The following is a 27,635-nucleotide window of genomic DNA, read 5'->3' as shown; positions in this document are numbered from 1 at the left end:
TCTCTGGAGAGATGGAATGGGTGACATTTCAGGTCGAGAATGTCTCCCTCTCCCAACTCTCAGTCTGAAGAGGGGCCGAGACCCGAAACGTCACCCACACGTTCTCTCCAGAGAACATATTTTGTTGCTGTCAATCGTCATGGTTAAATTGGTGAAACATCTTATCCAGGGAAAGAAATTGCTCGCAATATTGTGTTGATCTACACCATACATATAACTGTTCATAAAGACAAAAGATCCCTGGCAGCATTTTACTCCAATCTGATTGAAATGTTTATTTGGAGAACAGCTGGTCAGAAAACTTAGTCATGTCTGAATGCATTTACAATCTTGAGCCATTTCAATATGAGGAACTTGTACTCTGAACACTTTCTTATTCTTTGTCACCTGGTACGACTCCTGAAATTTGTAAATGTTTTATAAATTCTTCATTCAGCATATTTAGCAGTGCACCGAGTGTCTCCGATGATCATCTGTTACAAACTCTCCCCAATTCACCTCCCACGCCAAAATATCCCTCAAAAATCCATTATAACTGACCCTTTTGTTCAATAATTTGGAGTAAATGCACAACAGCTGTGTGAAAGGTTACATTCTCCTCTGCACTCCAAATCTCACCCCCTCCTTCCCAAGAAACATCTAAATTGCTGAACACACCAACAGTCAAGTTCTCAGTATTAGACACTTTAGAGAATTAGGATTTAATTTGTTACAATTTTATACACTACTTTACAAAATGCAATTTACTATTTACAGATTACATTTCATAGTGTATGGACTTTCAAATTGATATTTGTGGTCCCAGATACTGTCACAGGAGGTTTTGCAGCATTAATTTTTGTTCACTAATTTAAACAATTCTGTAATAAAAATCCTGTCTGCAAAATACACACGTTCCAATGATTTCAAAAGTGTTTGTTCTATTCAAGTAGAAATATCAGACATGGCAGGTAAGATTACAGTCTCTGCCCTTTAGCATTAGAATCATTCAAACTTAAGTATCAAGACAAATTTAAAAAGGTGATGCACATGATACTCCAAGCACAAAGATGTGATAATATTAGCAATACAGCAACAACAATATAAATCACACTTTACCATATGCTGGTGAATTACATAAATAAGTCACTTTTGCATAAATCTGTATTTTCCTAGTAAAAAAGCAGGAGAAACTAGAAAAATATACCAAATTTGGGATAATGTTACACTGAATGTAATCATATCTAGCAGTTTCAAGACCAGATATGAGACAGGAGAAGCAGATGTTGTAGTTAAGCCCAGAGTCTAAAAACTGCTTTATCAGCATTAATGATTACAAACAATGACTTTGATTCTGCCCGATCTCTCACGTTGCCAAGTTGACAAGAGTACATGTACAATTAAGTGATAAAATTCCATTGCTACACTTTTGAATTCTTTACAAGCATCTCCTGTAATATTGTGCCTCGTCTTTGGGGGTGAGGGGTGAGGGCAGAGGAGGAACAGACATTCAACCATTGCTAAAATTGAAATCAGAAATTTACATCATACTCTACATTGTGATGCTTTCCTCTAGTTTCCACAGTTTTTACAAAGAGAATATTTAAACCATGCTACTACATCTGTGTGGCATTTAAAAAACAGCTCCACACTCCCAACAGTAGAAACCCAAATCATGAACAGGACCTAGGTTTTTACAACTTTATGCAGCTAGGTTTTACTAGGTAAATCTTCAAAATGCTATTAACAGAAAATGGCTTAGTTCTATTTATATTTTTGTGATCCAATCTATTAAATGGTTCCACACTGTGCAGAAAATGTAGACTGCCTCAGTGAAAGCTAGAATGTGACTTACAAGGATACCAACAATTATTTTATTAAGCATATATAAATACTGGTACCCCTTGTACCAACAAGAGCCGTCTCCACACAATTGAAGCATGCAATTTTTCTGTGGATCACTTATTCACTTGTTGCTGTACATGAAGCAGGAACTCATAATAAGACAATGCTGATTCTGTTCTATCTTCAACCATATTCTGTAGGAAGCTAGTCCTAAGAGGAGTCTCGTCCCTAGAACATGGAAAGAACAACAAAAAACTCAGTTATGAAAGTAGCCATATTTATTCATGCAAAAAAATTCAATCTGTGTCACTAATCTAACAAATGATTATTGTTTTGAAACTTCTGAAAAACGTAACATGCATTTAATATCCATACAAGAATAAGTCTTTTCTTATCCAGTTCTTTTATCTTATCGGCTGCCCTGGCCGTATCAAGACAGATGTATTTATTGGATTTTGCACTCAAAATTAAGAACTACATTCATTTTTAGACGATTAAACCTCTAAAAGTGGAATTTAAACTCTAAACGCAGTAAGTTCGATTTTGTTTTGTTTGGTTGTTTTAGGAATTCTAAAAACAACTTAATACAAGTGAAGGGGAAGAACTGTTAAGTGATGTACACACTACACAGCTTTAAAATATGTTCTTTAACATTTAAAGTGTTGAAACGCATAAATAATGCCCCTTCTCTTGTAAACTCTAAACTAAACTATTTACACCACAAATATCACAAAAGACGCTTTAGCGTAAAATAAATGATTCAGCACAGAGCCAATTTCACTCTCTAGAGGATAATACAAATGCAAAGAAAAATTCATAGCACTCATTTGCAAGCAAAGTTAACATCTTTCCTCCATGTCTCCATGTCACCGATCAACTAGCTCTTTTCCCTCTACCTCAAAATACTCTGCAGATCAGCTACCAGAATTTTCTTCTGCCAATTTCAAAACTCTACATTTATCAAATCTCTATCTTAGGCACACTGATGAATTTTAAAAACATTGGCGGTGGGTACATGGAACAAGCTGCCAGTGGTGGTAGTTGAGGCAGGTACTGTAACAACATCTAAAAGACATTTGGACAGGTACATGGATGGGAAAGTTTTAGAGGGATAAGGACCAAACGTGGGCAGGTGGGACTAGCGTAGATGGAGCATCTTGGTCAGTATGGATAATTTGGGCTGAAGGTGCCTGTTTCCGTGCTGTATGACTATGACTCTAACCTAGACTATTGGTTCATTTAACCAGGTCTTGAGGCATGAGTAATTCCCACTGAGAGAGAATTTCCCACTCTTCCTGATGTAGGAACTGTTCCAAAGGGAAGAGATTGACTTTTTTTGTCTTCCATCACAGTGAGGAATGTGGAGGAGTCACTGTGGTGGATGTTTATGTTAAAATGTATTTTGTGTGTTTTGTTGCTTTTGATTGGTATGACTGTATGGGAAATCAAATTCCTCATATGTTGCAAAACATACTTGCCTAATAAAGTATGATTATGATGTAGGTTGATGACATGCGACCTCTCACTATTACCTTCAACTCCAATGCCAGATAATGCCTTTAATGGAACAGCTGAGTGTTGCTCTTTAGGTAGCTACTTGTGTAGTTTTTAATAAAGATTTGGAAACCATTAAAAGTAATGTAGCTGTATCAGAGAGATATTTTTGAGGCTAGCTCTCAAAATCAAATGCCATGTTTTATCTCAATGAACAAAAATCAGTGCAAAGATTAATAGAAAGATATCCAACGAGAGAGGTTATACGATAAAGGATAAGACAGAAGAGTAAACAGGCTTTGCACTATAGGTTTTTAGACTATGAAAAGAATATGCAAGACAGATTCACAGATTGTGTTTGTTCGCTTCCACATCCATGTAGACTTGCTTCAGGCACAGGGGCTGAACAATTTTAAATGAATAGTTTTTACTGGAATCAGCCAGTTGGTGGTTGTGGAGGGTGTGGGGTTACTGAGGAGAGGGACAGTTAACAACCAGGGGCATTAGCTCTGTTTTCTCCACAGATGCAAAACTTTCCCAGCACTCTCCTTTTTCAGATTTCCAACAGTTCCTCTTTTATTTCCTTTCTCTCTCCATCAATATCTCCAGATCGGCTGCTGTTACAACCCTTCCACACCATCTCCTAGTCAACACCAATTTGCAATACCTTTTGATTTCTACCCTACAGATATTCTTTGTACTCTCAAATTCCACCCCCACTTCCTCGAAGTTTAAATATGTCTATTTTCTAAATTTTCTGATGTATTTTCTGTCACCGACCTGAAATTGTTTCTCACCAAACATGCTATCTGACCTGAACAGTACTCTCAGCATTGCCTCAGTTTTAAGTTTGATAATTGTTTCTGCTCGAGGGAGACACAAGAAATAGGAGGTCTAAAATAAAGAGATGCTAATAAATTCCACTACAAATTCAAGAGGGACTTTATTTGTAATGTAAGATTGTGGAACACATTGCAAGTAGTTGAGCTGACGAGAATAAATGGTGACGACATTAAAAAAGTGACGTTAATTGGATTAAATCTAAGATCTCAGGCAAAAGTTCTTAGTTACATGGAATATATCGCACAATAGGCCTTATGGCTCAATCAGTCCAAGACACAGTTAACACTACCTGCGGACATGGTCTGTGTTGCGGTATCAACACGTATAGAAAATCGCATCACTTACTTAATCACTTGGAGTACAGGGTAAAACGGCCTTTGATCCCGCAGCCAAGAAAGGAAGGCTCTAGTTCGTTCAGATTCAGCAGTGTCCAGTTCGGGAAGCTGTGTCTTTTTAAATGCATTATGAACATTATTAATATGGAAAAAGACATCCCTTTCAATAACACAATTCTTAAATACCCCAAGACCAAAAGTAGTTTTGACATTCTTGCAAAAATTAAAATCTAGGAAGTTAACGCCACAAGATGCAGCTATCAAAATATAGATTTTCACCACCGAAAATAGGTTAGGAAAATTGCTAAAGCACAAGAAAAACAGATTTAAATACTTAACCTACCATGCTTTGCGGTATTGAAGCACAATTAGAAACCCCTAGCACTTGGGTCACAAATTGCAAGTTACAATTTTTTCCAATCCAAAGAAAGAAAGCCTGAAAGATAGAAGAGAATAATTCTTCAAATCATTATCCCTCTGCACATTAAGATGATTAAATCTAACATTACTCAAGTTATCATCTGAGAAACATTCCTTTGCGAATTAGGTTTTGAACAATTGTAAGTGTTTTTTTCTTACCAAACAGCAAACCATGAACAAAAAAACTACTTAGAAAATATAACCATTCCCCATCTCTGCCAAATGTAACCATTCCCATCTCAGCAATTTGAATTATGACACTTTGGCCAAGGAAATAGCAAACAATATTGCAATACCTCTCAGAAAATAGTTTCAACGAAGCTAAATGAAAAATACTGCTTTGTGGAAGTGTATTCATTAATTTAATCAGCAATAAAAAGCTAGTTAAAATCACACCCTGAACTTTAAACAGCAGTCACAAAGGCGGTAATCCTAGAAACTAAAACTTACTAAGGAAACTAAGGAGCAATTTTCAAGAAATAAATTACATTTAATCTGACAGATTTTCTGTAGACTAATGGTATACCCAGAAAAATACCGTTTTATTTAAAAACAAACTCATTTCAATATGAATTCGAACAGGTCAGAATGAAATGGGAGTCAGGGGTTATGGGGAGAAGGCAGGAGAATGGGGAAAGTTAGATCAGCCAATGATTGAACAGCAGAGTAGACTTCATGGGCCAAATGGCTTAATTCTGCTCCAATAACTTATGAACACGAATTTTGTGGGTTTTCTCCGGGTGCTCGGGTTTCATCCCACACTCCAAAGACGACAGGTTTGTGGGTTAAATGGCTTCGGTAAAAATTGTAAATTGTCACTAGTGGTCGTACAGTGTTCAATCATATAACTTTCATAACCAGATGAAGAGCAGGGTGGATTGGGCAGCAGACATATCCCACTTGGGAGCTGTCGGGGCAGACGATGCTTCCAGTCCGAGCGGCGGACAGGTCTGTGACTCCAATCCTGGCGCTGTGGCTTGGCCGGCGTCAGGCAGAGTCATAGTGGTGGATGACTCCATTATTGCGGAGAGGAGATTCTGTGGCCATAGGCAAGACTCGAAGAAGGTGTGTTGCCTCGCTGGTGCCAGGGTTCAAGATGTCTCAGACCATCCTCGTGAGGAAGGTGAACAGCCGGACATAATTGTGCACGTAGGCACAAATGGTGTGCGTAAGAAGAGGAAGGAGGTTCTGCAACGTGAATACCGAGAATTAGGTAGGAGGCTGAAAAGCAGGACTTCTAGGGTAGTTATCTCTGGGTTGCATCCTGTACCTCGTGCTAGCATGGGTCGGAACAGGGAGTTAGGGGATCTGAATGTGTGGGCTGAGGAGTTGGTGCACGGGGCAGGGATTTAGATTTCCAGATCACTGGGATCTCTTCTGGGGCAGGGGTGACCTGTACAAAAGGGATGGCTTGCACCTTAATTGGAGGGGGAGCGACATTCTGGCAGGCAGGTTTGCTAGTGCTACAAGGATGGGTTTAAACTAAACAATGGGGGGGGGTGGAAAAACAATGTGGAAGCGTATGCGTGCAGTTAACGGAAAAGAGAGTGTAGGAAAGGTCACATTTAAACTAACAAGGCAGGGGGGTGGGAACCAGTGCAAGGAGACAGAGGGACATAAAAGGAAGACAGAAGTAAAAGGTAGAAGGGAGATAAGAAAAACAAACCTGAAAGCTTTGTGCCTTAATGCGAGGAACATTTGTAATAAGGTGGATTAATTGAATGTGCAGTTAGTAGTTAAGGAATAGGATGTAGTTGGAATTACAGAGACAAGGCTCCAGGGTGACCAAGGCTGGGAGCTAAACATGCGGGGTATTGGGTAGAACTGTGAAATAGCCAAGGGCAGAAAACATTTGTTGGAGTTGTACACAGACCACCAAACAGCAGTAGGGGGGTTGGGGATAGCATCAAGCAGGAAAATAGGGATGCGTGTAGCAAAGGTACAGCAGCTATCATGGGCGACTTTAATCTACATATAGATTGGGTCAACCAAATTGGTAGCAGCGCTGAGGAGGATTTCCTGGAATGTATACGGGATGGTTTTCTAAACCAATATGTAGAAGAACCGACTAGAGGACAGGCCATCCTAGACTGGGTATTGTGTAATGAGGACAGTTAGTTAGCGATCTTGTTGTGCAAAGCCCCTTGGTGAAGTGACCATAATATGCATTAGGATGGAAAGTGACACGGTTAATTCAGAGACTAGGGTCCTGAACAGAAAGAAAGGAGACTTTGAAGGTCTGAGATGGGAATTGGCTAGGATAGACTGGCAAATTATACTTAAAGGGTTGACAGTGGAGATGCAATGGTAAAGATTTAAAAATGGAACTCCAAAAATTGTTCATACCTCTCTGGTGAAAAAAATAAAACTGGGAAGGCGGTTCAACCGTGGCTAACGAGGAAAATCAAGGATAATGTTAAATTCAAGGAATTTAGTGGAAACAGCAAACAGGACTGGGAGAAATTTAGAACTCAACGGAAGAGGACAAATAGGTTAATTGAGAGGGGGGGAAGAAGAGCATGAAGAGCTTGTGGGGAATATAAAAACTGACTCTAAAAGCTTCTTTAGATATGTAAAAAAGAAAAGATTAGTGAAGACAAAAGTGCGGTCCCTTACAATCAGAGACAGGTTAATTTATAATGGGAAACAAAGAAATGGCAGAACAGTTGAACAAATACTTTGGTTCTGTCTTCACGAAGGAAGCACAACCTCCTTCACAACAATCTCCCAGAAATACTAGGGGACCGAGGATCTAGTGGGAGGGAGGAACTAAAGGGAATCCACACTGGTCAGGAAATGGTGTTAGGTACTGTTGGGACTGAATGCAGATAAATCCTTAGGGCCTGCTGGTCTGCATCCCACAGCACTCAAGGAGGTGGCCCTAGAAATTGTGGATGCATTGGTGATCATTTTCCAATGTTCTCTCGACTCTGGATCAGTTCCTGTGGACTGCAGGGTAGCCAATGCAACCCCACTTTTTAAGAAAGGAGAGAGAGAGAGAACGAGAGAGAGAGAGAGAGAGAGAACAGGGAATTATAGACCAGTTAGCCTTATATAGGTAGTGGGGAAGATGCTTGAGTCAATTGTTAAAGATGTTATAGCAGCGCATTTGGAAAGCAGTGGCAGGATCGATCAAAGTTATGAATGGGAAATCATGCTTGACTAATCTTCTGGAATTTTTTGAGGATGTAACAAGTAGAATGGATATGGGAGAGCCAGTGGATGTGGTGTATCTGGACTTTCAAAAAGCCTTTGACAAGGTCCCACACAAGAGATTAGTGTGCACAATTAGAGCACATGGTATTGAGGGTAGGGTATTGACATGGATAAAGAACTGGTTGGCAGACAGGAAGCAAAGAGTAGGAATTAACGGGTCCTTTTCAGAATGACAGGTAGTGACTAGTGGGGTGCCGCCGCAAGGCTCGTTGCTGAGATCTCAGTTATTTACAATATATATTAATGATTTAGACGAGGGAATTAAATGTGACATCTCCAAGTTTGCGGATGACACAAAGCTGGGTGGCAGTTTAAATCGAAGGTAGACACAAAATGCTGGAGCAACTCAGTGGGTCAGGCAGCATCTCTGGAGAGAAGGAATGGGTGATGTTTCGGGTCGAGACCCTGAATGAGTTAATCCAGCATTTTGTGTCCACATTCATCAAGACCATGGCTGATCAGCCTCACTGCATGCCCACACATCCTTTAGTTCCCTTAAATTGCAGACGATTACCATTTTTTGTTTTGAATGAGTGTGTCAATAATTTCCACAGCCCTCAGGGGTAGGAAAATTCGCTACATAGCATGAGGAAATTTCACCTGATCCCAATTGTAAATGGCTTATCTCTTATTGTGAGACTCTACCCCTGGCATTAGACTACTCAGCCAGAGCAAACAATTTTCCCTGCAATTTTCTGCATTAGCCCCAAAGAATATTGTATGTTTCAATGAGATCACCCTGTTCTAAACCCTTAGAGAAAAGAGGCGTAGTCTAGTCAGTCACACCTCAAAAGAACCAGCTACCACAGAAACCAGTTTAGCCAATCTGCTCTGCAAAGGGTCAACCCACGCAAGGCTGCAGGACCGGATGGTGTTCAAGGAAGGGTACTGAAGGACTGTGCTGAACAGCTGGCTGAGGTATTCACCAAGATCTTTAACCTGTCATTATCTCTGGCTACGGTCCCCAAGTGCCTGAAGTCGGCTATCATAGTTCCGGTGCCGAAAAAAGCAAAGATCTCCAACCTGAACGACTACCGCCCGGTTGCCCTAACGCCGATTGTCATGAAGTGCTTTGAGAGGCTAGTCCTCTCACACATCAAATCCAGCATCCCTGACTCACTGGACCCACATCAATTTGCATACAGGGCAAATAGATCTACAGAGGACGCCATCTCTCTGGCTCTTCACACTGTCCTGACTCACCTAGAGAGACAGGGCACGTACGTGAGGATGCTATTCATAGACTATAGCTCCGCCTTCAACACGGTCATCCCCACCAAGCTCATCACCAAACTCCACCAGCTAGGCCTTAGCTCATCATTATGTGACTGGATCCTGGACTTCCTGCTGGAACGACCGCAGGCAGTGAGAATGGGCCCGCACCTGTCCTCCACTATCACCCTGAGTACCGGCACACCACAGGGTTGTGTTCTGAGCCCCATGCTCTACTCCCTCTTCACACACGACTGTGTTCCTGCATTCGACACCAACACCATTGTCAAGTTTGCAGATGACACAACGGTGATCGGGCTGATCACCAACGGGGATGAAACAAACTATAGAGCGGAGGTGCAGAACCTGGCGGACTGGTGCTCGGATAACAACCTGTCCCTAAATACCACCAAGACCAAGGAGCTGATCATCAACTTCCGTAGGTCACATAACGGGGAATATGCCCCGATCTCTATCAATGGGGTCAGTGTGGAGAGAGTGTCCAGCTTCAAGTTTCTGGGCACTCACATTTCGGAGGACCTAACATGGTCCAATAACACTGCTGCGCTGGTCAAGAAGGCACAACAAAGACTGTTCTACTTAAGAACACTGAAAAAGTCTGGTCTACCCCAACAGCTGCTGAAGACCTTCTACCGCTGCACCATAGAGAGCATCCTAACGCATGGAATCCCTGTGTGGTACCTCAGCTGCACGGAGGCAGAAAGGAAAGCTCTACAGCGGGTAGTCCATAGAGCTCAGAGGGCCATCGGAACACAGCTACCAGACTTGGAGGGCATCTACAACACACGATGCCTCAGAAAAGCCACCAGCATCCACAAAGACTCTTCACACCCCTGCAACAGTCTGTTCGAACTCCTTCCATCGGGCAGACGATACAAGGCCTTCTATGCCCGCACCTCCAGACTCAGGAACAGCTTCATCCCCAGGGCCATAGCTGCTATGAACCGGTCCTGCTGAGCCGGATGGCCACAACGCATAGATCAACTTGCACTTTACCCTGTCCAAAACTGTTACAACTGTTCGTTTCGTTGGGTTGCTGCTGTCTAAATTACCTAAATTAGTGCATCGTATGGGAGGCGCATTCCCAATCTCGTTGTACCCCTGGGTACAATGACAATAAAGATATATTGTATTGTATTGTATTGTATTGTATAGCACTCCCTTTTGGCATTGGTATATTATTGTGCAAACTGCACACAATGTAGGAAACTGCATATCCAAATCTGAAAGACACCAAGTGAGAAGATACAGTAGGCTATGTGGATCGGGCTGGGAAGTTGCAAAGGCACATGGGCAGGCTAGGCGAAAGGGGAAATATAAAGGCAGATGGTTTTCAGTGTGGCGATGCTTGGCAAGATAATTTCAGATAAACAGCCAACATTTATTGAAGTGTAAGAGAAGGAATTGAGGAATGCAGAAAGAAATGTTGATGACCGTGAAGAAAACAAAATTTACTAAAACTAATAAGAAGCAGCAAAACAATCACAAGATCAAAGGGAATGCACTCATTCGGTGGGCACTGCATCTGTAAGAAAACAATGCTTTAGGGGAAGATTGTAGGTGAAATGGTGTGGAATGCCCTCACTACAATTATATCAGGGTTTAAAAGAAACACTGCTAATCAAAACGTCAACTTAAATCAAAAGATTTTCAGGCAGGCAAGGGTGTAACAAAACTCAAACAAAGATGTGCAAAGGGGCTACATAAATACACATTAGCAAGGGGCTAAATGGCTTAGGAAATCCCTTGTTACTAACAGGCGGTGTTACTCAGACCAGGAAAAACATCAGAAACATTAGGAGATAAACCTAGAAAGCTATCAATATTTTCATTCAATTAAAAAAGTGCTCATCTTTCATTATCATTTTAGTTTGATAGCGCAACAGAGAAAGGCAAATGACTCACCAACCGTGGAAATTGTGCAAAAATGGTGGAATTAATACATAATTAAATTCACACATTTCCAGCACTCTATCACATCAAATCAATCAATCCCTAAATCACATTATAATCTGTTATCAGGCAATTGATTCATCCAACCACAACCAGAGAGCGGTTCTGAAACATAGAAAATAGGTGCAGGAGTAGGCCATTCGGCCCTTCGAGCCTGCACCGCCATTCAATATGATCATGGCTGATCATCCAGCTCAGTAGCCTGTACCTGCCTTCTCTCCATACCCCCTGATCCCTTTAGCAAAAAGGGCCACATCTAACTCCCTCTTAAATATAGCCAATGAACTGGCCTCAACTACCTTCTGTGGCAGAGAATTCCACAGACTCACCACTCTCTGTGTGAAGAAATGTTTTCTCACCTCGGTCCTAAAAGACTTCCCCCTTATCCTTAAGCTGTGACCCCTGGTTCTGGACTCCCCCAACATCGGGAACAATCTTCCCGCTACTGAACTACTGAACTACTTCCCGCTACTGAACTTCCCGCTAATTCTGAACTACTCTCTACCTCTTTTGGTGACCCTCGGACTATCCTGGGATTTTACTGGCTTTACCTTGCAATAAACAATATGGTTATATAGACAATAGACAATAGGTGCAGGAGGAGGCCATGCGGCCCTTCGAGCCAGCACCACCATTCAATGTGATCATGGCTGATCATTCACAACCAGTACCCCGTTCCTGCCTTCTCCCCATACCCCGTGACCCCACTATTTTTAAGAGCTCTATCTAGCTCTCTCTTGAAAGCATCTAGAAAATTGGCCTCCACTGCCTTCTGAGGCAGAGAATTCCACAGATTTACAACTCTCTGACTGAAAAGGTTTTTCCTCATCTCCATTCTAAATGGCCTTATTCTTAAACTGTGGCCCCTGGTTCTGGACTTCCCCAACATTGGGAACATGTTTCCTGCCTCTAACGTGTCCAATCCTTTAATAATCTTATATGTTTCAAGAAGATCCCCTCTCATCCTAAATTCCAGCGTATACAAGCCTAGTCGCTCCAGTCTTTCAACATACGACAGTCCCGCCATTCCAGGAATTAACCTAGTAAACCTACGCTGCACGCCCTCAATAGCAAGAATGTCCTTCCTCAAATTATACCCTTATCATGCATCTATACACTGTAAATGGCTCGATTGTAATCGTGTATTGTCTTTCAGCTGACTAGTTAGCACTCAACAATAGCTTTTTACTGTACCTTGGTACACATGACAATAAACTAAACTGAATTGAACTAATCTGCGAGACAATTATTCTGCCAGGTACAGCTGCGTCCAAGAATTTATTTTTCTATTTGCAAGCAAGAGATTTGCACTTTAAAGCTGTATTGAGAGTATATCTACAATAATGTAGAAACAAGAAACTTCTGAAGAAGAGCCCTGATCCAAAGTCACCTATCCATGTTCTCCAGAGACCCTGCCTGACCCAATTAATTACTCTAGCACTGTGTCCCTTTTAAAAAATATCTACAATAACATTTTCTACATTTAGCACCCGAGCTCTCAACTGGAAATCCACAAAGCACTTTTCTGACAAATGTAGTACAATCAAAAATCTAAAAGTCAACCATAAATAGAATAAAATTGTAAATGTATCCTGATCTAAAGTGAGTAACATATATATGTATAACACCGAGGCACTTACACAGCCAGCATCCATCAAGAAGGCGCCATCCCGATTTAGCTTCTCTACCGATAATTGAAGAATTGGTGGCTGAGGTATAGTTTTATCATTAATGTTAATGGATCCCTACAAAAGAAAAAAATGCATTAACTAATGGCTCATCAAGATACTTAATACTGTGCTTCAAATGAATTAGTGCAAAAGGCAGCTTACCTCATCTGACAGATTGTCAATCCTGTACAGAGAGGGATGAATCATGAGGATGAGGTAAGACACAGGCTGGTATTTCACTTCACACATGGCAAACACACGGTCATCCAGCCTTGTACTGGTTCCAGTTCTGAAAGCTTTCTGCAATAAAGACAGCAGTTATTAACCACTACAATCACAGGTCACCACTGCAACCACATGTGAAATTACAAATTGACAAGCAACATTACAACACCCTTGAGTAAAATTAGTTTCAATGTCTTTGGAGTGTGGGAAGAAACCAGAGCATCAGGAAAAAACACACACGGTCCCAGGGATAACATACAAATTCCATACAAACAGCACACACCCCTGATATCAGTCTGAAGAAGGGTCTCGATCCGAAACGTCACCCATTCCTTCTCCCCTGCGATGCTGCCTGACCCGCTGAGTTACTCCAGCATTTTGTGTCTACCTTCGATTTAAACCAGCATCTGCAGTTTTTTTCCTATACATCTTGCCGCTCCACTGCGAATTCTCCTCAAGGTATGTCTACTTTGAAGAAGTTCTCCTCCTCTCTTCGACGAGAGTTTAGCAACATGCTCACTCACTGCTCCCCCTCTGTGATTCCTCCTGCCCTCCAACTCTCTCTAACTTCATAGTTCCTCTGTCCCTCTCTTCCACTAGTCTTCCTGCCTCCTACTACATCCTATCTTTGTCCCACCCCCTCTCCTGACATCAGTCTGAAGAAGGGTTTCGACCCGAAAAGTCACCCATTCCTTCTCTCCCGAGATGCTGCCTGACCTGCTGGCTTACTCCAGCATTTTGTGTGCACCCACAGTCAGGATCGAACCAGGGTCTCTGCTGCTGTAAGGGAGGAACTCTACCCATACACAATAATAATAATAATAATGCGTTACATTTGTATAGCGCTTTTCTAAACACTCAAAGACGCTTTACAGGGTTTACTAAAACATAGAAAAAAATAAATAAATAAGTAAACGAACAGAAAAGGAAAAATAAGGTGAGGTGACGGTCAGTGGTTGAAGGCAGTGTTGAACAGGTGAGACTTCAGTGATGTTTTGAATGTGGTGAGTGAGGAGGAGTCTCTGATGGTTTGAGGTAGTGAGTTCCAGAGGGTGGGAGCAGCGATGGAGAAAGCCCTGTCCCCCCAGGATCTGAGTTTGCCACCCCAAAATGTGTGTTATCTGATTTGATTGGATATCATGCAAAACAAAGCTTTACACTGTACCTCTATACACGTGACAATAATAAACCTAATCCAAACCATAAATGTTTTAATAGCTGTTTGCTCATGTCCAAACACCAAATTAAGAGACATGTTTAGATTTGTAACAAAGCAGCCAGTTGAAGAGAAGAGCAAGGAAGGAACTAAAGATGCTGACAAATTGATTTCTCAAACTCCCCAGGAGGGGGATGGGTTTTTAAACTGGACACCAGAGCACACCTCAGCCCCACTATTAAGACATTCTTGAGGCCAGCACAATTTGCAAACCTAGAACATATTTTTCATAACTAAGCTAACCATATAGTACAAACAGAACAAACTTTTGCATATACTTCAGGTTTTAGATAACATTTGCATCCAGCATAAAAACGGTGTGTTTTGAAAGAATGTTTTGATATCTTATTCCAGGAAAGAGAAATGAGTAATTGGAAGAAAAATATATTCCGTACCTGTTTCAGTAGAGCTAGCACATAGAGAGGAAACAGCCGCAGTGACAAGGGAGCAATCACACCGGGCTGTTGCTGCTGCTGGCTTAAAGCTGCAGTGCGGAAAGTGGAGAGTGAATCTATCACAGCATTGACCAAAGCATCTCTGGCATCACTCAAACTCGATGAAATAGATCGGTCAACAGCTAAAGAAAGAAGCAGAATAGGATCATGTTCAACACTGAAATCTTGTTCCACCCTGCAAAAATTACACACACATGCTATAGAAACATAGATAGAAAATAGGTGCAGGAGGAGGCCATTCGGCCCTTCGAGCCAGCACTGCCATTCATTGTGAACATGGCTGATCATCCACAATCAATAACCCGTGCCTGCCTTCTCCCCATATCCCTTGATTCCACTAGCCCCATAAGCTCTATCTAACTCTCTCTTAAATCCATCCAGTGATTTGGCCTCCATTCCCCACTGTGGCAGAGAATTCCACAAATTCACAACTCTCTGGGTGAAAAAGTTCCTTCTCACCTCAGTTTTAAATAGCCTCCCCTTTATTCTATGACTGTGGCCCCTGGTTCTGGACTCGCCCAACATTGGGAACATTTTTCCTGCATCTAGCTTGTCCAGTCCTTTTATAATTTTATATGTCTCTATAAGATCCCCTCTCATCCTTCTAAACTCCAGTGAATACAAGCCTAGTCTTTTCAATCTTTCCTCATATGACAGTCCCGCCATCCCAGGGATCAATCTCGTGAACCTACGCTGCATTGCCTCAACGTAGGTTCACGATATTGATCCCTGGGATGGCAGGACTGTCATATGAGGAAAGATTGAAAAGACTAGGCTTGTATTCAATGTTCTAGTTGCTTTTGTAAATAAAATACTTAAGTGTTCAAAAATTAAATTGCACTTGCTGGGGTTTCCACAAAAAAGATGTTGTTATTTATAACTAATTTCTCTTCACTTCAAAAGGTTCCCAAGGTGGCTCCAAAAGGCATTTCTCAGTTACTGCTTTTCAGACTTTGGTTTGGCAGCATTGGGGGAATTGTGTGCAGTTCTGGTTTCCCCATTACATGTGAAAGCTTTGAACGGTCTAGAAGAGGTTTCCTTGAATACAGCCTGCATTAGGGGGGTATTAGCTATCAGGAGAGGTTGGACAAACTTGGACTGTTTTCTCTGGAGCATCAGAGACCTGATTAGAAGCATATAAAATTATGAGGCATGAAAGGATGAGAGGATGGAAATGACCAAATTAAACATTATAAAGTACCACTGAACCATTAAAATGTCAAAGACTGGAGGACATAACTTTAAGGTGATAGGGGCAAAGTTGGAAGGAGATGTACAGGGCAAGTTGTTTTTCCACACATTGGCGAGTGAGTGCCTGGAAGCTGCTGCCGGGGGGGCGGGGGGGGTAGGAGGAGTGGCAGAGCAGCGATAGTTGATGTTGCAGTGGAAACAATTTGCCTGCCTACATGTCAGAGAAATGCTTTGTAGGTACATGGCTACTACAATGAGAAACGAGGAAAATTTAACAAAAATCTGTGGACATGCATTTTGTTTTAATCTCATTGATATATTCAGAAAAAGATGAAGTTATCTGTTACAAACTGTCCAAATGGGAGAATCTGCATTCACATGCACAGTGAAAACAAAAAAGTGCAACATTTCAAGCAGAACTGAGAGTGTGAACACTTACCCATGCTGGCAAGCAGGCAGGTAATAGACTGAACATCAGCTCCTGCATACACATCCGCTAGTGAACTCACAACTGGCAGACACATGGTATGAACCCGAATCCGACGCTCACCTGTAACGTGACAAGGCTCAGATTTACATTTTGACGCAATTTGAGTTGGTTACTACATAGCAGCATGTTAAGGTCAATCAAGAATAAGATTGGACCGGTAATCTTTCCCCATCAATCTTTCCCCATACCCGTTGTTCTTTGATTTCTGCTCCAGCAAGGAACCACTCGCTGCGAGGTGTGAGAGAAAGACGGGAGAATGACTTTCAAAGCCGGGGTAAAACGATGTTTAAGTTACAACTTGAAAACATTAAACTCACATCCCTAATAAGGTATTGGAAAATTAAGAGAAATTTAAAGGGTACAGAAAATGGAAAGGATTGGAAGAACACAAGAAAAAGGAAGGGTATAAGAATGGGATTGAAAACCATACAATAACGAACAAATAGAGTGGGAATAAACAACACCTCTCACTGGTTTTAAGTGTCTAGTAGCATCCCATCTGGTTTTGTTCCAAGACTATTTCTATTTTATGCTTGTATTGACTTGATGTAAAATGTATACCAAAATCAAACATAGCTGTGCACCTCGGTGAGACATTGTTTATACCCTGAGGAAGCAAACCACCAATGGAACTACTGAGATTAACCATCTGAAAGAAATGTGGAATTCATTGCCTCAGAAAACTGTGGAGGCCGTCAATGGATATTTTTTTTAAGGTGGAGATTGATGGATTCTTTTTTTTAAAATATTTTTTATTTTTGAAAAGCATATGTACAAATAGAAATAAGAAAAAAAAACACATTTGTTACAAAGTTCTTACATAGCTTCAATTTTTAAATTTTTGAAGAGAGAAAGTAAAAATAAAAATAAAAAACTATAAACTTGGGGAGAGAGAATAAGAGGGTTAAAAAAAAAGGATCTAACAATAAAAATTAACGGGAGTAGATCCGGGAGACAATAACCACAGTTATACATCCAACCCCTAACTCAAGTTTCAACTTTTAATTTAAATTTTTTATTTTAGTCCTGTGCCAAACCCATTTACTTTTCTAAAAATTCAATAAATGGAGACCATATTTTTAAAAATAACTCAGGTTTGTCGATTAAGGCAAACCTTATTTTTTCCAAATGCAGGGTCTCTGTCATTTCCGTGGTCCACATTTTAATTGTGGGGGTTATTGGTTTTTTCCAAAATTTAAGTATTAATTTTTTTGCAGTTATTAGACTGTAATCAAGAAAATGTACCTGACTTACTGTAAAATTTGTAGTATGTTCTGATAATCCTAATATAATTAATTTTGGGTCCATATCTAATTTTTTATTAATAACTTTAGAAACTATTTTAAAAATCTCCAACCAGAAGTTTTGCATTTTTATACAAGTTACGAAAATATGAGTTAAATTAGCTTCTTGAAATTGACATTTATCACAAATAGGAGAGATACTAGGAAAAATCCTATTTAATTTCGTCTTCGAATAATGTAATCTATGTATTATTTTAAATTGTATTAAGGAATGTCTAGTATTCAATGAACATTGATGTATATGTTGTAAACTTTCATCCCATATATCTTGCATTATAAATTGATTCAATTCGTCCTCCCATGCTCGTCTATAAGATTCTGATGACGGAATGTCAGTGTCAAGGAGAGTATTGTAAATAAAGGATATTAATTTATTTGAGTTATAATGTCGATTCAGGCATACATCAAGTGTTTCTGGACCTCTAAACTTATATTCTTGCATGTGTGATTTTACATAATCTCTAAGTTGTAAATATCTAAAATAATTATTAACATGTAATCCATACTTCTGCTGTAAATCCTGAAAAGAAAGAAAAGTTCCCTTATGATAAAGATCTCCCACCCTTTTGATTCCATAACTTTTCCATTGAGCAAAGCCTCTATCTAAGACAGACGGTTTAAAAGAAGGATTATTCGCAATAGGAAGGAAAACAGATAATTTACTCAATTTTAACGTAAGCTTTAATTGTTTCCAGGTACGGATAACACTATGTATAATGGGATTACCTCCATATGTTTTTTTATTTAAATTTATTGGAGCTAAGAGGATCGCACCAATATCGAATGGTAAACAATCCTCTTTCTCCATCTTTAACCAATCCGGTTGTTGATCAGAATCATCCAACCAGCAGGTTATATTTTTAATATTAACCGCCCAATAATAAAATAAAAAGTTAGGTAAAGCAATTCCTCCATTAATTTTAGACTTACATAGATGTCTTTTATTTATTCTATGAGTCTTGTAGTCCCAAATAAAATTAGTAACAATTGAATCAATTTTAAAAAAAAACTTTTTTGGAAGATAGATCGGAATTGCTTGAAATAAGTATAGTAGCTGTGGAAGAAAGATCATCTTTATAGCATTACTACAACCAACTAATGATATAGGGAGTGTTTTCCAAAATTGGATATTTCTGTGTAATTTAGCGAGTAAAGGAGGAAAATTTAATTTAAATAAAGAAGTATATTTCCTAGTCACGTAAATTCCAAGATATTTAAACTTTTCATAGGCAATTTTAAAAGGAAATTGTTGAAGTATGGCCGGATTATGCTCCATTATTGGCATCATTTCACTTTTATACCAGTTAATTCTATAACCTGAAAATGAACCAAATTGAGTTATGAGATTTAATAAATTCGGAATGATGGATTCTTGATTAGTACATATATCAGGGGTTATGGAGAGAAGGTTGGAGAGTGGGGTTGAGAGGGAAAGATAGATCAGCCATGATTGAATGACGGAATAGACTTACTGTGCCAATTTTGCTCCTATAACCTATGAAACGGGTGCAAGTCCAGGTGGGACACAGGGAAGGGAAGAGGTGGGGAGGGAGTACTTGATGGGCCAAATGGCCTAATTCTGCTCCTATAATTAAAGAACTTATAATGCTGTATGATACAAATGTAAGCAAAAGCAGCTACTCAAAACATGAAATAAAATCCTAGCCATGAGATTTGGAGGCAATGAGGAAGATACAAAAACATACCACAAATGCATGTTGGTAAAGATTACACAAACTGGTGCAGATATTTGGAAAAATGAAGCTTGAGGGGAGAATAGAAACATAAAATGTTTTATTTGGTTAATGTTCCAGGTGAATGACCCCTTGAGCATGCTGAGGATAGACACAAAATGCCGGAGCAACTCAGTGGGTCAGGCAGAATCTCTGGAGAAAAAGAATAGGTGCCATTTTGGGTCTGAAGGGTTCCAGCCCGCAATGTCGCCTATTCTTTTTCTCCAGAGATGCTGCCTAACCCACTGTGTCTATCTTAAGTATAAAGGAGCAACTGCAGTTCCTTCCTATGCATGTTGATCATGCTGCCAGAGTGTGTCCAGCCTGCTCAGCATTCCCTGCATTTTCTGGCACCTAGAGCACTTTTTTTTTTTGTGTGAAGAGGAGATTGTTCTACTGATGTGAGGATATTCGCACCACCACAAGACAATAATGAAGAAAGCCCCAACTGGTTTTTGAAGAAGAAGCTCGATCGATCACCGGTTCATACTACTTCTATGTTATCTCACTTTCTCATCCACACTCTGGATTTATTTATTTTAATATAAAGAGGCCAATTAACCGACAAGCCTGGAGTTCTTTGGGATGTGGAAGAAAACCACAGCACCCATAGAAATTCCATATGGTCATAGGGTGCACGTTTCTCCAGAGTTTGTTTCTGCTGTCTAAATTCTATACTAGTGAACACCGCAATAAATCAAGTTAGATTCCAACAAGTGTGGGATTCGCCACATTCCCACGCGGGCGACACTGTGGTGCAGAGGTAGAGTTGCTGCCTTACAGTGCGAGAGACCCAGGATCAATTCTCATTACAGGTACTGTCTGTGACCTCGTGGGCTTTCCCTGGGTGCTTGGGTTACTTTTCAAAGGTTTGTAGGTTAAATGGCTTTTGCCTCTAGCTTATAGAATAACAAACTGGGATAACATAGAACTGGTGTAAACAGGCGATCATTCCCGGAGGGCCTGTTTCCACGATGTATCTCTGAGCTAAACTAAAATTTATAGCCAGTACTTTTGTCTGTCCACACCTTTACTTGAAGTATACAAAAGGGCAGCTTGAAACGAGACAAGCTGAACATCCACCAGATTCTCCTCTATTGACATCTGTACTGCAAACCCAGCATCAGGATTTATGTTGGGCAGGGACAGCAAGTCTGTAGAACGCACAAAGAAGTTTCCATGGAAAGTATGAATAGCAAGGCCTGATGAGAGAGGAACAAGAACAAAGGTTATTATTTCATTTTCAAAAAAGGCAAAATTTCTGAACTTATTATACTGTTATTAAAGCATTAATCTCAAGAACCAGTGAACATAGGTTTACGGTGAGAGGTGAAAGATTTAATAGGAACATAAGGGGCGAATTTTTCCACACAACGCGTGGTGGGTGTATGGAATGAGCTGAAAGAGGAGGTCGTTGTGGCAGGTACTATCACAACATTTAAAAGACATTTGGACAGGCACATATATAGGATGGGATTAGAGGGATATGGGCCAAACGCAGGCAGGTGGGACTGGTATAGATTGGGCAACTAGGTCGATGAGGGCAAGTTGGGCCAAAGGGCCTGTTTATGTGCGATATGACTGACTATGTTCTTCAGGCACATTTCATACCAAAGAGTGTTCAAAAGTGGAAGAACTCCCAACTATCTCAAAGTAACATTAAACTATCATCCTTTGATTTCCAGCACGTAAATGTGCTGATCAGCGACTTGCCTTTTGTGCAGCGTATCCTCATGACTGCTTCGAAGCCGATCTTTCTAATCAAGTAGCGCTTTAAGTCCTTTTGAAATTTCTCCACCTGGACAAGATTGTGTTTGTGATGATAGGATGGGTAATAGTAAATGCAACCAGCTGAGAACTTCGAAATACAAGCTGAAAAATATTAGCAAAATTGTCAAATTAAGATCAAAATAAGAGCACATAAATTACATATTTCTCCTACAAGTAACTTGCACTTGTGTAGCGTTTTTAACAGAGTAAAATATTTTCCAATGTTTCGTAGAACAAAGTCAGCAAATGCCACATGACCAAATATATTGGGATGGTCAGCAAAACATTTGATTAACGATATAGATACAAAAATGAATGTTTTAAGAGAAAACTACCCGTTTTAAAAGGGAATTCCGCAGCCTGGACGTAGGCCGCTCAAGCCATAACTGACTTTGTTGGGTGAAGTGAGTGATGCATGCACAGGAGGCTAAAGTCAAAAAATGGAAGCAGAACTCACAGGGTTGAAGAAAGGGATAGGCAGGTTTGAACACGAGTGAAGAGAATGTTAAACTTGACCAGAGGCCAATACTGGCCAGTAAACATTGGCCTAATTGGGTGGGGAACAAGGTAGGAGAAAATAGAGTCATGTATTTTGGAAGAAGGGTCTCTACCTAAAATGTCACCCATTCCTTCTATCCAGAGATACTGCCTGTCCTGCTGACTTACTCCAGCATTTTGTGTCTATCAAGAATTTCGGATACCATCAAGATTATAAGTGGCCAGAAAACTCAGCATTGAAATTACCAAAAACATTTGTTGAGGACTTTTGTTAGCAATAAGCAAAAGTAATGGTTGTCAGAAACTGTTTTTTTTTAAAAAACACATTTTGAAATATGCAATTTTTGAAATGAAGGGGAAATCAGAAGCTCAGTCATGGATCAAAAAAGGTTGCAGAGGATGGGAAGGTGCCTAGAGTGAAGCATGTTGATATAAAGAGGAGACACAAGGAACCAGAAATGCTGGAATCTTGTGCAGAACATGAAATGTTGGAGTAATTCAGCGAGTCGGGCAGCATCTCTGGAGAAAATGGATAGGTGACGTTTTGGGTCAGGACCTGTCTTCAGACTTAATGTTTGTGTTAATATTTTAACATAACATGTTTATATAATACACTTTGGTGGTAAGAACAGGAAGGCAGATTATTATCTGAATGGTGTCAAGTTAGGAAAAGGGGAAGTACAAAGAGATCTGGGTGTCCTCGTTCATCAGTCATTGAAAGTAAGCATGCAGGTGCAGCAGGCAATGAAGAAAGCTAATGGCATGTTGGCCTTCATGACAGAGGAGTTGAGTATAGAAGCAAAGAGATCTTTCTGCAGTTGTACAGGGCCCTAGTGAGACCACACATGGAGTACTGTGTGCAGTTTAGGTCTCCAAATTTGAGGAAGGACATTCTTGCTATTGAGGGAGTGCAGCGTAGGTTCACTAGGTTAATTCCCGGAATGGCGGGATTGTTGTATGTTGAAAGAATGGAGCGACTGGGCTTGTATACACTGGAATTTAAAAGGATGAGAGGGGATCTTATTGAAACATACGATTATTAAGGGATTGGACACGCTAGAGGCAGGAAATATGTTCCCAATGTTGGGGGAGTCCAGAACCAGGGATCACAGTTTAAGAATAAGGGGTGGGCCATTTAGAACGGAGATAAGGAAAAACTTTTTCACTCAAAAAGTAGTAAATCTGTGGAATTCTCTGCCTCAGAAGGCAGTGGAGGCCAATTCTCAGGATGCTTTCAAGAGAGAGTTAGATAGAGCTCTTAAGGATAGCGGAGTCAGGGGGTGTGGGGTGAGGGCAGGAACGGGGTACTGATTGCAGATGATTAGCCATGATCACATTGAATGGCGATGCTGGCTCGATGGGCCAAATGGCCTGCTCCTGCACCTATTGTCTACTACCGAATACATTAGCACAAAATCCGCAATTAGGGTCTAACTTTCTGTGATGTGAACACTAGACTTACTTACCCAGAGAGGCCAAGTCTGTATATTGGCCATTCAACATAAAGAGGTCTACTGCAATCTGTTGCCCTGAACAATCCAGGGCAAGTTTCTTGTAGAAATCAATCGCTGGAGAAAGGTGCTGGACATCCTTAGAGAGTATTTAACAAAAGGCATTTTAGAAAGCATATTTTAAAGACATCTAGTTAAGAAATCTAGAATTCAACCTCAAATCAAAAACAACTGACCATGTTCAAATGCTTTGGAATTTTCGTGTCTTTTTTTGTAAATATGGTGCAATTAGACACATCCAGATGTGGGAAAAAACCATATCTGTATGCGAGCACTTGCACCATATTTACAAAAAAAGACATGACAATTCCAAAGCATTTGAACGTGATCAGTGAGAAAAATTAGGGAAAGGTTTATTTCTAGGCTTGGATACAAATATATGTTTTTCATTTAAAAAATATTCATACATCATTGTAGTTTGACACTAATCAACTATTAACAAATGTAATTCATATGTTTAAAAATATAACATTAGTTTTTTTTGGGGAGAAACGCCACCGTCTGATGAAATGTTGGGAGGAAGAGTAGCAACCTACCTTCACGCTAGACCTTTGATTGGGGTCTTCCCTCGACTTTAGTGCTCCTACACCTAACGACGGTAACTGTGTTTGGAAGACAGAGGCCCGGCCACCTGTTGGGGACATCAACTTGTACGCAGCCTGCAGCGCAGGACCCAGGGCACTTTGAGTCTCCAATGTATTGGTAAACATTTGTGGCAAGTTTCTTAACAAGTCTTGGATCAACTGGAATGACAAATATAACGATTGTTTTAGACTAGAGTTTATATGTTATACAATTGAAGCAATCCTGGTAGTCTTCAATCTCTTTGATAATAAGCGTTGTTTACATTTGACAAATGATTATGTGAAAACCACTCATTTAGTCGCTCGGCGTTTATCACCCACACATGGATGAAAAATCCAGTTTTTATGCGAATGAGAGGATTTGGGCGGCAGAGTGGCACAGTGGTAGACCTGCAGCTTTACAGCGTCAGATATCCCGCTATGAACCTGACTATGGGTGCTGTCTGTATGGAGTTTGTACGTTCTCCCTGTGGCTTTTCTCCTGGTGCTCCAGTTTCCTCCCACACTCCAAAGACGTATGGGTTTGTAGGTTGATTGACCGGTAAAAATTGTGAATTGTCACTCGTGTTATAGTGCTAGTTTAAGGGGTGATCGCTGGTTGGCACGGACTCGGTAAACCGAAGGGCTTGTTTCCATACTGTATCACTAAAATCTAAAAGGCAAAAAAAAGCAAACTGCATTAAAAATCTAAATAGTGCTCCAATTTTGCTCAATTTGTTATCAAAGTGATATGTGCAATCCAAATTAATTAAAAATCCAATTTATCCAATGCAATGTCCACACGCACTCCCCAAGGACATACTCTGTAGGAGCCATGTGTGTTTATTAGCTATCTTAGCATATTATATTATTTTGTATCCTGCTGTATTATTTTTGGACATCAGATGTTGTTGTGAGATGAATACTAGGTTTACATATATGGGCATATGTGCATATATGGACTGGGAGGAGCCAGAATTATGAATATAATTGGGAAGGCAGTGCCGTTATGCGTTAAGACATGATAGGAGCCTGGTAAGATACAAATTCTTACCACGTTAAATGACGGGAGATATACTAGTCTGTTTGTATTATACTTCAACAAACGACTAATTAAACTGAAACGTCGTGAAGATCTCTCTTTTGTTGTTTGCGTCAAGTACTATCACTCCACTCCTTTCAAGAAAGTGGTAAGCTTTAGGACTTTATTGGGAAGCACTAAGTTGCCGCTACATACTCCATTAATGAAGTTAGGTGCGGCACAGCACTGGAGTTGAGCAATCACAGTTCCACGGATTGACAATACAGAGCATGGGAAACTTTCTATTCCTGGACCAGCAAGAACCACCCTTTCAATGACAGAGTCATCGGCCACGATGCTTAAAATTGGGATAAAAAAAAACAATGAATGACAGATCTTCCTGGAGATATTGGAAATCAGAAACTAATACTTACAAATACATAAAATGCTGGGAAAAATTCAGCAAGTCAGACAGAATCCGTGGAAAGAGAAACACGAGTTGGCCAATGCCTGAATGTCAACTGGTTTCTCTTTCAACACTTGCTGCCTAATCTGCTGATAAACACCAGCATTTTCTGCGTTTATTTTTAGATTTCCAACATCAGGTTTTGGATTTTCATTTGATACAAGATCATTTTAATTTAAATATTTTTTCAGTAATATGTATGTTAACTCAAAGCCACAGAACTTAAATGGGTAATTTGCTGCCTTAACCTTGTCCATCCTTCAAAATAAAATGATAGGCTCCGGTTAAAGTGTGGATTAGTTCCTATTAATCATCTTAAAGATTCCACGGATAATGTAGTGTAAGAAAATAACTGCAGATGCAGGTACAAATCGAAGGTATTTGTTTCACCAAATTTATTTCACGGATAATGTAGTTCTCCAAATCTTTTCTGATCACAGGTTAAACGGCCATCTCTTATTCAAAAAAAATATCCGTCTATTATCCTCTCACTGCAACTGATCAGGATAAAGAAACCAAGAGCACTAGGGCATGCGGCAGGCAGACAGCCTCCAGAAATGCATGTGACACCTATTCAATCTATGCAGATTGCAGAGGATTTCATACAGCCAGGTGTAGTTAGTAAAATGATGAATTCCATACTTAATAATCACCAACTTCTTCAAACAGTAGTTCCTCTTTTATTAATAGTACCTCGATTGATCAATAGTACCATGATATTGTACAGAAACAGTGATTGACAATTTTGACACGATCTTAGCTTTCTTTTTTTTAATAATTCCATTACATATTTCTATAATTGAATTTTATTCAATATGAATGTATTTCATAATATTTACCTCTTTGCTTTCATTCAGGTTCACCAACAAGTTGTCTGGTGTTGGTATAAAGACATCTGCAAAAGGCAAACAATATTTATTATTATTAATAAAGAATCTTCAGCTTCAATCAAATGTTTTGCCATATGACACCTGTCTAAATATGCCTAGTTGATCTATCCCATTCGTTAACAAGGGGAAGCTTTTTGGTAGATGGGTTTTGGTACAAGAGATAGTAGATCGAGTTTGGAAACTGGAAGCCTGGCTACAAAAAGCATCGTCAGGAGGGGACCAGAGACAAGGTGAATTAAGTCCATCAACTCAGTTCCAACACATGCAGAGCTGGAAACAGTCCAGTTTAGTCAGAGGCATTGACATGAGCACGAGGACAGTTTACTTGACACAAGTATAGAAGTTTCCAAACATGTGAAAGAAAGAGCTAGGGGCTAGTGGAATCAAGGAATATGGGGAGAGGCAGGCACAGATTACTGATTGTGGATGATCAGCCATGATCACAATGAATGGCGGTGCTGGCTCGAAGGGCCAAATGGCCTCCTCCCGCACCTATTTTCTATGTTTCTGTTTAAAATAACGATTCAACCAAGAACGGAAGTAATTCCCCTTGATAGCAATCACATTTTGAATGCAATTATTCAAGGTTTGAGTATCTTTGCAGTGGTAAAATTACTATCTGCACTTCCATGCAGTTACCATGGAACTAATCCGAGTGATGTTTATTTCACATGCTACACATTGCACAAAATATGCGAGGTTACACAGGAAGCTGTTACAGGCCATGCAATAAAAAAGACAACTCTTCAAAAAGTACCTTCTATATCAGAGACCACCATCATTTGAGGCTGTGACAGGCCTTCTTGCAGATTGTAGAAATGAATGGTGCTATCAAATGTAATAAAACCTATCCTTGTACGAGAATCACCAGGTAACCTGAGATTTAAAAACAAAGCCATGTCACTCAGGATCTGAAACATTAGATTTCTCTTTCCACAGATGTGGCCTGTCCAGCTGAGTATTTCAAGCATTTTATTTATTTTTACACAAGAATCCTGAACAACCAGTCTGATATTTATTTTCACCAAAATATCCAGACTGCCAATTTATGTAACCTAGAATGTGCTTCAGTTCCAAAGATTAGAAATCACAAATGGAGACAAGAGTGCACCCATTATGAAACATAACTTATTTGACAGTAATCTGACATCGATTGATTGTAACGTGCAACATTTTTTCCCAAGACAGCCTCATCAAGTAACTGCACAGAATAGGCATCAGTATAATATACTTTCTATGACTGCCAGCTATCATATATCTTTACTTGTTCTAAACTCAAGCAGGGATTATTAGCAGACATGCGAGAGGTGATTT

The 27,635-nt window shown here is 40.1% G+C and overlaps 1 protein-coding gene across 2 annotated transcripts in view; it reads right to left on the bottom strand.

Moving 5' to 3' along the window:
• Nucleotides 1-298: 298 nt before the first annotated feature.
• LOC144600037 (protein transport protein Sec24A-like) overlaps nt 299-27,635 on the bottom strand; it is a 50,696-nt gene continuing 23,359 nt past the window's right edge. For both annotated transcript variants that reach the window (XM_078411385.1, XM_078411386.1), the window contains exons 11-23: nt 27,079-27,197; nt 26,271-26,326; nt 23,918-24,124; nt 23,337-23,460; nt 21,316-21,474; nt 20,631-20,804; nt 16,515-16,625; nt 14,825-15,006; nt 13,151-13,288; nt 12,959-13,063; nt 4,840-4,932; nt 4,507-4,610; nt 299-2,052 (exon numbers count right to left, since the gene is read on the bottom strand). In XM_078411385.1, the coding sequence (XP_078267511.1) occupies nt 1,938-2,052; nt 4,507-4,610; nt 4,840-4,932; nt 12,959-13,063; nt 13,151-13,288; nt 14,825-15,006; nt 16,515-16,625; nt 20,631-20,804; nt 21,316-21,474; nt 23,337-23,460; nt 23,918-24,124; nt 26,271-26,326; nt 27,079-27,197 (1,687 nt within the window). In that variant the 3' untranslated portion in view covers nt 299-1,937. The remainder of the gene's footprint in view (nt 2,053-4,506; nt 4,611-4,839; nt 4,933-12,958; nt 13,064-13,150; nt 13,289-14,824; nt 15,007-16,514; nt 16,626-20,630; nt 20,805-21,315; nt 21,475-23,336; nt 23,461-23,917; nt 24,125-26,270; nt 26,327-27,078; nt 27,198-27,635) is intronic.

This window comes from Rhinoraja longicauda, chromosome 14 (assembly GCF_053455715.1).
Source record: "Rhinoraja longicauda isolate Sanriku21f chromosome 14, sRhiLon1.1, whole genome shotgun sequence".
Classification (NCBI taxonomy): Eukaryota; Metazoa; Chordata; class Chondrichthyes; order Rajiformes; family Arhynchobatidae; genus Rhinoraja; species Rhinoraja longicauda.
The sequence above is the reverse complement of the archived record's forward strand: the minus strand, read 5'-3'. Positions and strand labels throughout refer to the sequence as shown.